At 37.4% G+C, this 13,833-nt stretch overlaps 1 protein-coding gene across 1 annotated transcript in view; it reads right to left on the bottom strand.

Annotated features, from left to right (window-relative positions):
* The window catches only part of Sting (transmembrane protein sting), a 103,759-nt gene extending 103,405 nt beyond the window's left edge, over positions 1-354 (bottom strand). Inside the window, exon 1 of the mRNA XM_090383827.1 lies at positions 277-354. Coding sequence (XP_090239953.1) covers positions 277-303 — 27 coding nt within the window. The 5' untranslated portion in view covers positions 304-354. The remainder of the gene's footprint in view (positions 1-276) is intronic.
* Positions 355-13,833: the final 13,479 nt, after the last annotated feature.

The raw sequence follows: 13,833 nt of genomic DNA, 5'->3' as shown, positions 1-13,833 counted from the left end.
TTTTAACATACTGACAAACATTATCTTCAATGAATAGTGATTCAGTCTATTATATCTTTCAACCTCTGTAACACAAAAATGAATGGAAATGTAACACGAAAATCACTTTTCAGGGTCTTAATAAATTAGAGCTATTAAAACTTTATGTCAACTATAAAAGTTTCAGAGAATGTGGCAATTTAGAAAATGAAACATTTTTGTATTACAACTATAAAAAGTCAAGAGAAGAATACATAAATATATTAATAAAATATAAAATGGCCCATGTTCCCATACCTTGAGGGTCAGAAAACTTCCTGTCATAGCTATGAGTACTAAGAGGACACTCCAAAATTCTTTTAAAATGAGAAAGTAGTTTCTATAAAAGAACTATAAAAAATTTGACTATGATTAGAAGGAAAAAATTTATCTACTTTACATATTGTATAAAGCACATTGTCATTTTATATACTAAAGAAGTCAGCTTTCATTGATAACAATATAATAACATTGGGATACCAGTCGTTCAAAAAGAATATCAAAAAAATATTTGTTTGTTTTTACATTAACACCACATTCCATTTTACAAAAGATTCCAAAAAGCACCCATGAAGAGATGCTGTAATCTTGCTGAGACAATATCAGCAAGCATATTTAGTTACAAAATCCTTTCAAAATAGGGAACAGTAAAGTCTAAAATTAAATGTTATCTTGAATTCAGTGACATTTAAACTCTTCATTATTTAAATTCTTGAGTTTAACACAATTCACTTTTAGAGGGTTTTCACCTGGGGGAAGGGATATAATGTTCTATGCTTCATAGCTGTACACTGTTTTGATGTTCATGTCTTTAACCAAATAAGAATTCTGTAGTTCAGGTTGTCACAGTATAGGGTCATGGCTTTTCAACCCTGCTCAGTGGTGAAATTTAGAGGTTATTGAAATGCTATGTTCCTTCCTTTCATTTACCAAGGCAGCACAGGGCTGCAGCCTCTCAACCCTGCTCAATGATAGATTTTAGAGGTTTTTGAAATGTTGTGTTAATTCTTCACTTTACTAAGGAGTTGTGGCATGTAATGAGATGGGATACCAGTTGACAAAATCCGTTTAAAATTCTGGGGACAATTTAGGTTTGGGTTGATATTTGATTAAATTTAATGTGTAGTTTTGTATCAGTTACCATACAGTGTGTACCCTTTTTGGTGCTTTTTATAGTCCTTTCAAAATATAGAAATTTAGTACAGTGTAAAAATTAACAATACACAGTAAACTCTGTAAAAATCCAACACTCTATAAATTGCAATTCTTTAGAATTTGACACATTTTACAAAAAATCAATATTTTACAATCCGTAATTATTAAGAAAGCAATCCAGTACTCATATCAACAATTGCATTTGTCTGTAAGAATCTATGCAAAAAAGGGTGACACCCCTATCCAAGGGCATTCCTAGGGTATGTGCAGCCTGGGTGCCAATTACAATTTGGCACTCCCCCTTTAAAATTTTTTTCATATATGTATGTAAGTTTCAAGTTTTCAGGTGCCCAATGCAGTGCACCCCTCGCATCCTTGGAACAGCCCACCCCTGCCAATACAGTCCTTATTTTTGCAAAACACATTTCTTGGCTGACTTTCGAAGTCATAAATATATGCATTTCATTCGGAAGCTTTTCTCCCATACAATGGGTTTTTATACTTCTCTGTCCAACTGTACAGCTTCCACCTTTCCAAAAGGATGGCCAGAACAACAGTTACTCTGACTAAATCTGGATTTGTCAATATTTGATTGCTACACTAAGTTTGCAAAATTGATGGGAATAATCTTTTGCGATCGCTTTCTCCCAGTTGAGGCAAAGCCAATACTCGTTTAAATTGACATTTTAAGCACTTTGAATTTTTTTCCCCAGAAATTAGACTTCATCAATAAATTTGCTCTTGTATTTTATCATAGTATTCTTTAATTTTTAATTTAAAGCATATTCCGCTTCGCCAAAATTCATCCCACTATCCATTTCACCAAAATCCATTATGTCGCCTGAATCTATTGATCACTGATAGATACACCAATGTTACCTTATCTAAAGGAAAGGCACCGTACTCTACCAGACACAGCTTCATTACTTCAAATCTTGATCCAGATAACTGGATGGATTACACTGAAAGATTCAAAGCCAATTCTGCTTCTATAGAACTTCCTCTCCAATACTCAGAGTTTGCTCCTACTGATGGCCTCTCCATCATTTCTATCGCCAGACAGCAACTGATAAATGCTATACACTCCCTGCGTTGATCTAGTACAGCAGGCCGAGATAAGATAATGCATTTCATGATTAAGTGCCTTAGCCCATTCATCCTAGATGCATTGCTCTCAACCTTCAACTCAGTCCTTTTCACACAAGTTTTCTCTGCCCAGTAGAATGAATACTCTGTAATTCTACTGCCGAAAGTTAAAGTGCAAATAAGCCCAAAAGTTTTCAGACCAATCTCAACCTCTTCCACCCTTCTAAAACTCCTAGAAAAAGTATTCCTTCCAGAATTAAGCAAACAACTCATGCCACAGAAACCAAAACAGTTTCATTTCACAGTCGCAAACAGATCCACTGTAACAAACCTCATGGCAGCACAGACATCCATCCTTCAGGCCGTCAAAACTAAATCTGAATTGGCTATTGTGTATGCAGATATTGAAGCTGCCTTTAACAGCCTAGACATAGCCCTTCTCGGTCTTCTGCAATCCTTCTTCACGATTAATGGTGATCTATTAGCTTTCTTTACCGCTTTAATCGAGTAATAGGAGTGTCCACCTCACAATGAAGAAGTCCACTTTACCCAGAAAACTACTGCAGGATATCCACAAAGTGGTGTCCTTTTCTGGCTCCTTTTCTCAGCCATTCTTATTCCTTTTATGTGTCCCCGTGATGATGCTTTAATTTTTGCCGATGATATTAAGTTGCTTACCCTAATCCCACCAACTACAAACCCAAAGGCAATAGCATCTTCAATCACAGAGAACTTGACCAGTCTTTCAACTTACTTGCAGATTTTTTGGTTAAACCTTAACCCTTCTAAATCTGCAATAATGATTTATTCACTGAAACAGCAACCAGCAGTAATTCAACTCATCTAGTTTGTGGCACTACTCCATCCCAGTGGTTTCCAGCCATAAGGACCTCGTGTCTATTTTGATTGGAAGCTGAGATTTGATGCACACACAGAATACCTCCGGAAGCAATTTATCTGCTTACGCTGGAGAGTGAAGCAACATCTACTGCATTACGACGATGCTAGACAACCCAGGGGCATTCCTAGGGTATGTGGCACCCCGGGTGCCAATTGAAATTTGGTGCTCCTTTAAAATTTTCTTCATATGTGTATGTAAGTTTTGAGTTTTCAGTGCGTCCCTTGAACATTGGCACCCGGGTGCAGTGCACCCCTTGCCCACCCTGCCTCTATCTTTATAAAGAAGCTTGCAGTGCTATATTGTCCTTTAATCTGTTTTTGCACCAAGCAGGATTTAAACTGCATAGATAATGCAGTTGCCTTAATTTTCACAACTTGTGAAAATTAAGGCAACTGCACAACTTGTGAAAATTAAGACAAGTTGTGAAAATTTCACAACAACTTGTCTTTGCAATGAGTTTTCCTGGACTTGCGCTACTTGCAAACATAAGGCCTCTGCAGATGATTAATTGTCCACATGTTTAAAAGACGAGACTGCTACAACAGCCTGTTTCAGTACCACTTAGTCCATCATTAAATAGCAGGTGGTCTCAAGTGACCAACTTCTATTTAATGAAGAACCAGAGGAAAAACAGTTATAGAAAAGTTGTTTGTAGTGAGCTACCAAGTGGCATAAAAAATCAGTTTTAAAAGTCGCAATATGGTTAATAAAGCTCTCTGATGAAAATAGTTTTTTTTTTTTTTTTTTTGATTTGGTAGTTGTTGGCGCATCGGCTTCTGTGGCCATATTGCACCTCCCAAGGTTTTTGCAGTACTTTGATCCAAGCCCGAGGCGGGAATCGAACCCGCGACCTTTGGGTTGCCGGGCAGGTACTTTACCCACTCGGCTAGCCCGGTCGGCGATGAAAATAGTGCAATACCAGAAGCAACTCATTACAAAGGCAGATTTTTTGTTAGATCTGTTGTTAGAATTAAGACCATTGCATTATCAGTTCAACTCCTGCTGCCAGCAAAAAACAGATGGTTGGACAAGATAGTCATCATAAATGTTTATAGACAAATGTAATTAAATTCAGTTGCTTGTGCTTAATTTCACTGAAATGTGCTTCTCTAAAGCTGCTTAACCACTAGATATGCCCCTCTAAATTCTGGAAAAATTTAAAATCAGGTACCCCTCAATTTCTGAGGGCATTGGTTTCCCCATTAAACTCTTTACTAATTTAAATACTTTAAATTGTTTTACCTACATTTAATACCTCCACTAGAAATTTATTACTTTTCATAAATGATTTTTTTTATTAATACAGTAATCAAACTTTTTAAGGGGATGATTTTTTTTTCAATAATCTTTCAATTATTTCTAAAATATATTTTTAGTATCAGGGCCTTATTAGCCAATTAAAGAATTAATAGGGCCTTAAAATAATCCTACAACAACAAAAAAAATTAGATGATTACTTTATATCAGTGACGCACAACTCAAAGGGCTACATTATCATTTTGTTATTTATATGTAAGCCTTTGAATGAAATGATCTTAAAAATTCTCAAATATAATAGAATTTTTATTTGTAGAGTAAAAATTATATATAAGGAAACATTATAAGATAAAATAATTAAATAAATTAAACAAATACTTAAACTCCTTTAATGATAATCATAAAATAAAATAAACCTAACTAATGATTTTATTGAGTTTGTATAGGAGAAACTAAGTGTTTCTTATGGGTGTAATACTTGTTGTCAATTACACAAATGAGTTCAGATTGTCATTTGTAAATAAGTTCTGAAATGCCGAATTGTTCAATTTCACTAATGAAAAGCCTGTTTGCAGATATACTGTGCTGCCACTTTATTAGGTACACCCCTGCAGTGCACACAAATGGTTTGTCCTGCAACGTTGCAAGTCACGTGACCACAGTTGTGGATATAAATGCAGCAGAACAGCCTTTCTAGTATCAGTTAAGTGTACAAACCATAGCAACAATGGAGAAAAGGAGTGATCTAACGGACTTCGAACATGACATGGTAGTAGGCGCAAAATGTGCTGGACAAAGCTTCTCTGAAACAGCAGTTCTCCTGAACTTTTCACAGTTTGAAGGGTGTATTAAGAACGGTGCAACGAACAGAAAACATCCTCTCAACGGCACTCCTGTGGAAGAAAATCGCTTGTTGATGAGAGGTCAGAGGAGGATGGCTAGAATTGTGCAAGCAAACAGATGGGCCACAATGTCGCACATCAGAACAAAATATCGCAACGGACCACTAGTTGCACTTTGTCACGAATGGGTTACAACAGCCGACAACCACATTGCGTACCTTTGTTATCAATGAAGAACAAGAGAGAACACCTCCTGTGGGCACAGCAACACCAGCACTGGACTATCGAGGCTTGGAAAACAGTTGCTTGGTCTGAGTCGAAGTTCCTGGTGCATCATGTTGATGGAAGGCTCAGAATTTGGCAAAAACAACATGAATCCATGGACCTGTCATGTCTGATGACTACTGTGCAAGGTGGTGGGGACAGTGTTATGGTGTGGGGAATGTTTTCTTGGCACACGTTGGGTCCATTGATACCCATAGATTAACGTCTGAATGCCACATCGTACCTAAACATTGTTGCTGACCAAGTTCTGTTCAGGTTGACAGTTTATCCTCAGTCAGATGGTTACTTTCAGCAGAATAATGCACCGGTGCACAAAGCCCAAATCATTATGGAATGGTTCTAGGAACGTGCCAATAACCTTTCTTTGCTGCAGTGGCCCGCTCAGTCCCTGGATCTCAATCCTATTGAACATCTTTGAGATGAGCTGGAAAGGGCTGTTCGCTGCAGGCCTACACCTCCATCGAATCTCAAGGAACTGCGTGACACACTCATGTCTGCATGGTACTTCATTCCTGCACAACGTTTTCAGCAAACTTGTTAAATTCATGCCTAGACGAATTCAGGCTGTTTTGAAGGTTAAAGGAGGCTCAACATGCTACTAGGTAGGTGTACCTAATAAAGTGGCAGCACAGTGTATATGTACTTCCAAAAAAACTTACCTAAAAATGCTGCATTCTAATGTAGAGCAGAATGCTTACCTTGTGGGAAGCACATAAAAAATTTAGCCAATTCCTTTTTTTTTTTTTTTTTTAATTTATTTATTTGTATTTTGCTTTAAGCTCATTCCTACAATGAAGGTTAATTAGTTCAAGATGTATAGTGAGTTTAGTTCTAATAAACATGATGAACAGTTTCTGAGTTGTTCATCATGTTTATTAGAACATATATATATATATATATATATATAATGTAAACTTTATTGTCAAAGTTTCTAACTAATACCTTTTTTTGGCATATATTTTATATCCGAAACAGAGACAAGCTTGATATTATTTTTTATGTATAATTTCAGCAACTAGTTCTTGAAAAAAATGCTGAGATTGTACATTGTATAATATCCAATTTTCTTTGGATATTATATCATTTGGTATTACTTTTTATTATTATTATTATTATTATTATTATTATTACGTTGTTTTATTACATGTACCATTATCACTCCATCTCTTTTCTTCTTGCTATTCCTCTTTATCTTCCTACTATTTTTCTTACTCTCTCTCTCCTGATAACCTTCACTAATCCCTTTCCCCATTATCTTTCTCTTTCACTACTGTTTCTCCATCTTTAGAAAAGATTAGTTCTTAACTAATCTTTTGCTTTTCTTCGCTCATCTCTCTCTCTCTCTCTCTCTCTCTCTCTCTCCCTCTCTTGTTATTCTTTCACTTCTCTCTACTCTCCCGTCTATCTTTATTCTTCTGCCCTTAAAACTATATGTATGTTATAATTAAGAATAAATATATCCAATGAAGTCACAGGACCATATAAAGTTCTGTCAGACTGCCTTCATGGCCTCTGGGCTGTACATCACTAGTTTAGATGATCACATTATAGGACTTAGCCTCATTCTGTACATAGCAAGAAATGAACAAAGTAAGTTTGCTCATTACTATATACAAAATGAAGTTTATGCCCTAGAGGTACAATAATATTTTTCAGATCTCACAGAATGAGGCTTTAGCCCTAAATTTACTTAGGGCATAGTTATACTATATGACAGAAGAAGTAAAAGGTTCTCCAAGAAATGCATCAAATAACTGCACGGCAAAGCGATATAGATGTCCCAAGCACCAACATTATTGCAAGAACATACTCCTATTCTACATAACTACACTCTTCCTCAAGGTTTATGATATATAAACTATATAGCCAGGAAAGTCCTTACATTTCTTTATTTTCACTTAATCAAGCATAAAATTATTTTTATTAATTACTTATTAACACTAATGTACCAACAATAATTACATATGAACAGATCACAGAACCCAGAATTCTGTATTACACTGTTTGAGACATTTCAAGCAGTATCTCAAACATAAATGCATTATATTTTTCAAGCTACCATTTTTGATATTATATACATATTTATTTCTTATTTATTTATAAAAATAATGTTAACAAACTGCCACTGTTCTTTTCATCTTAATGTGGTCTATATAATTCAAGAAATATTTCCCTTTAATTAGTTTTCTCATTATATGGCCCACATGGAAAATCTGATGGGAGCAGTTTTCCTAAGAATCAAGGCCTTACAAAATATGTTACGTGTTTGATGTTTGTGGACTATCTGCGATGGGACATGATACAGCCAAGGGGGATGCCTCTGCATGTGTTCAGTAAAAAGTGCGTGATGTACACTAATACTAGGAGTATGGTAAATAAATTTGATGAATTTGAAGTACTTAGGTCATCAAATCTGGACATTGAAATGATATTGGAGATGAAATGTCACTCAGATATAAAGGAAGCAGAATTTGTATATGGGGAGTACAATGTGTACGGAAAGGAGATAGTATACAGTATTTCCTGTTAGTTAGTTATTTGGTTTTTAGGAGCATTAGCAACTAAGGCCATATTGCTCCAGGATATGCGGTGGTCATTCCCTGACCTTTCCACATCCTCCGTATTTGGTGGATGGGCTCGAACCCCAGTCTAATCAAGAAGCATGTGCTATACACTGCTGCTCCTTCCCATCTGGCTACGGAGGCGCTGGGTGTTTCCTGTCTAGCGACACCAGGTGTTTCCCCAACTTCACATCATACCTTTGTAATGTAACACACTCTGTGAAGGCCAGATGAGGTGTGTATTGTGCAGTTTGTGTAGTAGAGTGTTAGGTTATGTTGTTCATCTGGCCACATAACCTACAGACCTGTGGAGACAGGATAGCTAAGCAGGGACTCATAATAGCTCTGTAGAGTGAACATTGGCATCAGTACAGTCTGTGACTAAACAGAAGGGTACAGAAAGGGCAGACAGCACAGGAGTGAAAGGGGTTATGCACTAAGTTAAGAAGCATATTAAATCTAAGGCAGTGCAACCAGATGACATGGGTGGCAAATTGAAAATGAGAGTAGGAGTGTGTTATAGGCCAGTGACTGTGATGGGTGTAACAAACAATTAATTGTACAGAGAAATACATTAGAGTGAGCTAGAAAATCAGAATGTCTTATAATGGGGAATTTTAACTATCCAGATATTGACTGGAACTTGTGTTTGGTCACTAACACACTAACAAGGATTTTGTGGATTTACTGGATGACTGTTTTCTACAGCGGCATATTAGAGAGGTAACAAGAGAAAGTAATACTCTTGATCTGATTATCAGCAGTGATTATTCATGCATTAAGAATCTGCAGATAAAAGAACCACTAAGTGACAATGATCACAGTGAATTGACACGAGATTTATTTAATGATATTACAATCAAGAGTAAAGGTAAGGGCTTTTGCTTTCATAAAAGCAAAAGCCCTTACCTTTTTATCTACCACAAAAGCCTGTGGTAGATAAAAACTAGTCTACAATCAAGTCGCAACGAATGGTAAGCAAGATAAGGCAGATTACAAGACATCTCTGGCAAAGAATGCAAAGAAAAGTAGCAAAGGCTTCTTTACTTTGTTAACAGTAGAAGGAAGAGGCTGATAAACATTGGTTCACTTGCTATCAATGGTTTAACTATTGATGATCCTGCTCAGGTTGCTGACAATTGACTACGTATTTTGCATCTACATTCAAATGTAAGGAATTCTTTAAGAGAGGGGATGCCACAAGTTTATCAAACTCCAATGGGGGGGAGCTAAATGACTCTGTGATAACTGAAACGAAAGTGGAAGAGGAATTGTTAAAGCTGAACATAAAAAAGCACTTGGGATGGATGGGATCTATCCAATCATATTAAAAGAAGCAACAAAGGAGAAAAGCAAGCCTTTAGCCATAATTATGAGAGCATCCTTGGATTCAGGGAGATTCCTATTGGACATATGTGGACATAGCCTCAATTCATAAAGGGGGATCAAAAGGTGACATGAATAATTACAGACCTGTTAGCTTAACATCTGTTGCAGGGAAATTATTGGACTCACTGGTTAAAGCAGTATTCTGTATAGTGGGATCAACTGATGAGGTTACCAACGTTGAATTCTAAAGGGGAAGCCTTTGGGGACTTAATCTTGGAGGTTACTAGGCTTTTCATTCCAACTAAGAAATACTGTTCAATGTTCATGCCTAAATGAATATCAGATGAATTAATAAGGCTCGTAGCAGAGAAGAAAAAAGCATCGGATGCATATAAATTATCAGGTGACACAGAAGCCTATACCAGATATAAGCTTGTCTGTAATCAAGTCACAAAGGAGGTTAGGCAGGCAGAGGCGGATTATGAGAAATCTTTAGCAAAGGATGCAAAGAAAAACAGCAAAGAGTTCTTTACTTATGTAAACTCTAGAAGGAAAGGGTTTAATCAGATTGGACCACTTAACATTGATGGGTTGACTATTGATGATCATGCTCAGGTAGCTGATAAACTGAATGAGTATTTTGCATATACATTCACACATGAAGAGTTATTCAATGATGGGAATGCCAGACGTTTATCAAACTCTAACAGAGAGCTAAGTAATTTTGTAATAACAGAGAGAAAATTGGAGGAGAAATTGTTGAAGTTAAATTTAAGGAAGGCACCTGGGGTGGATGGGATCTATCCAGTTATATTAAAGGAGGCAGCAAAGGAAGCAAGCAAACCCTTAGCCATAATTATGAGAGCTTCTTTGGACTCAGGGGAGTCCTCATAGACTGGAGGTGTGCAAATGTATCACCAATTCACAAAGGGGGTTCACAAAAGGTGACAAGTAACTATAGACCTGTTAGTTTAACTTGTGTTCCGGGGAAAATAATGGAGTCACGGGTTAAAAAAGCATTGCAGGATCATCTAGACAAGACTGCAGTAATAGTTAAGACACAGCATGGGTTTGTTAAAGGGAGGTCTTGTCTGACCAATTTGATTGGATACTATGATGTGGTCACAAAGGAACTGGATGCAAAAAGTAATTTTGATATCATATACTTGGATTCCAGGAAAGCTTTTGATACTGTTGCACATGGATGACTGCTGTACAAATTGGAGAAGGCGCCTCCGTAGCCAGGTGGGAAGGAGCAGCAGTGCGTAGCACACGCTTCTTGATTAGACCAGGGTTCGAGCCCGTCACCACCAAATACGGAGGATGCGGACAGGTCAGGGAATGACCACCGCATATCCCGGAGCAATATGGCCTTAGTTGCTAATGCTCCTAAAATCCAAATAACAAACAACAACAAACAAACAAACAAACAAACAAATTGGAGAGGTATGGCATTAAGGGTAAGTTGCTACATCGGATAAAGGGATGGTTGAGTGGGAGACGACAGAGAGTGGTAATCAACGGACACTGCTCTTCATGGACAAATGTTATTAGTAGAGTTCCCCAGGGTTCGGTGCTGGGCCCATTGTTGTTTTGTGTATTCATCAATGATATTGATGAAGTTATATCAGGATTAATGTCCAAGTTTGCAGATGATACAAAAGTTGGCAGGGTTGTCAATGACAGTATGCTCCTCCAATTGGATCTAGTTGGGAAAATGGGCTGAGAAGTGGCAACTGAAGTTTAACATTGACAAATGCAACGTACTGCATATGGATATCAATAACCCAAGAGAAACATACCAACTGTGTGGTACTACACTCAGGGAAGTGGAAAGTGAAAAAGACCTGGGAGTAATTGTGCAGTCAAATATGAAGTTTGCTGAGCAGTGCAGATGGGTGGCCAGGGCAGGTCATGGAATCTTGTCAATGATATATAGGAATTTTGCTAGCAGGGACGAGGAGGCGATTATCCTGTTGTACAAGGCAAAGGTCAGGCCACACATAGAGTACTGTGTACAGGTCTGGAGGCCTTATTTTAGGAAGGATGTAGAGTTGCTAGAACTTATACAAAGAAGAGCAACAAGATTAGTGAGGGGAACAAAGGGGTGCTCTTACCAAGAAATATTTAAGCTCTGCAAATTGAAGCACCTGGAGAGTAGGCACCTGCAAGATGATCTGACTGAGGTGTATAAGGCTTTGAATGGGTTGAGCAAGCTGAATGCTGATGGGATTCTTCCTCTTGCTCAGATTAAGAACCTGAGGGAGCATAGATTCGAATTGAGGAAAGACAGTTGTAGAATAGATGTGCGGAAATTTGCATTTAGCTAGTGGGTGGTTGATTGATGGAACAGACTTCCGTCTTTTGTTCTAGAAGTTGATAGCCTAAATAAATTTTAGGCTGAGCTGGACAAGCATTTGGAATGAATGGAGGGGTGAAATGGGAGAGATGTTTTTTGGCTGATGCTGCATAAGCTTGCTTTCTTGCATCGTATGCCTCTACCATCTGAACAGGAATGCAATTGTAGTCACAGCATGGATTTATTAACAATATTGATGAAGGTATAACAGGCTTAATGTCTAAGTTTTCAGATGACACAAAGGTTGGCAAGGGTGATTAAAGTCAGTAATCAAAGTACACTATTGCAACAAGATCTAAAAAAATTAGGCAAATAGAAATGTTTTTCTGTGTCAGATAAGAATTTTAAGTTGATACGAGATGCTGTAACACATAGTCTTAAGAAATTCATTAGAGTATGTATGCACAAAATTGGGCTGACTTGCCATTCTGTAATACAATTCAGAAAAACAAAACTTAAGTGAAAAGAGGACTGTGAATAAAGGATGCAGCTTGCCAAATTCATATTTGAATAGCTGGAGGAATGGTAAGATCTATTAAAGAATATGATTTGGCCAGATGAAGCTATGAGGCCTCTGTTGTCATTAGCAATTAGCTGATTGTTTTGTCTAGTGTATTTCTAAATAAAAGGTTATAAACAAAGTCTCCATCATCAAGAGATTTAAGCCTAGTCCAACATAAAAAATTTAGGCCCTCTAAGCAGCCACTTAGCTGCCTTATGCTTAAATCTCTTGATGATGGAGACTGTTTATAACCTTTTATTTAGAAACACAATGGACACAACAATCAGCTAATTGCTAGTAACAACAGAGGCCTCAGGAAGCAGTGCAGTGGGGGTGACAGTGTGGTGTGGGGCGATGCATGATAGAATTGTAGGTCTGTACATTTTACAAGATGTGATTAATTTAGAAACACTCCACTCTGGATTTCCAAGCTTTGTTTTTCCTATAGTCATGCATTGCCCAAATGTAGAGGAAATAATGACCTTTATGCAGGACAACAGCATTCCTGTGCAAAGCTGGTTTGATATTAATTTCCCTAACAGATGAATTAGCAGATTTGGGTAACAGAGTTGTCTCAGCTGCAAGGAGCTCTGATTTGATCCCAATGGATTTTTTTTTTCTTTTGAGGCTAGGAAAAAGAAAAGGTTTACAGAAAACAAAAATAGCCAGTGAACTGCAGCAACTTATTACAAAACTGATCAGTATTCTGTGTTCCTGTGAACTTTTTACACATTTAGTGACAAATGTAATAGTCAGATTGAGAAAGGATTAGCACTAGTAGAGGCATATGATCCAAGAAAGCAAGCTTATGCAGCATCAGCCAAACAAACAAACAAACAAAAAAAAAACAACACTCCCATTTCACCCTTCCATTCGTTCGAAATACCCGTCCAGCTGAGCCTTAAATTTATTTAGGCTATCAACTTCCACAACACGGGATGGAAGTCTGTTCCACAAACCAACTACCCACTGGCTAAAGGCAAATTTCAGCACATCTATCCTACATCTGTCTTTCCTCAATTTGAATTTATACCCATTCAAGTGATTATTCTGAACAAGAGGAAAAATCCCATCGGCATTGAGCATGCTCAAACCATTCAAGGCTTTATTAGCATTAGCATTAGCATTAGTAGAGGCATATGATGCAAGAAAGCAAGCTTATTCAGCATCAGCCAATAAAAAAAAAAAAAAAAAAAAAAAAAAAAACAACCACTACTCCCATTTCACCCCTCAATTCGTTCGAAATACCTGTCCAGCTGAGCCTTAAATTTGTTTAGGCTATCAACTTCAACAACAAGCGATGGAAGTCTATTCCACAAACCAACTGCCCGCTGGCTAAAGGCGAATTTCCGCACATCTATCCGACATCCGTCCTTCCTCAATTTGAATTTATGCCCTCTCAGGTGATTATTCTGAGCAAGAGGAAGAATCCCATCGGCATTGAGCATGCTCAAGCCATTCAAAGCCTTGTACACCTCTATCAGATCACCTCGGCGATGCCTAGTCTCCAGGCTCTGTAATTTGCAAAACTTAAGCCT

Source organism: Mastigoproctus giganteus, chromosome 1 (assembly GCF_048544385.1).
Source record: "Mastigoproctus giganteus isolate SK-2022 chromosome 1, ASM4854438v1, whole genome shotgun sequence".
In the NCBI taxonomy this organism is placed as follows: Eukaryota; Metazoa; Arthropoda; class Arachnida; order Uropygi; family Thelyphonidae; genus Mastigoproctus; species Mastigoproctus giganteus.
This window is presented reverse-complemented; position numbering and strand designations above follow the sequence as displayed.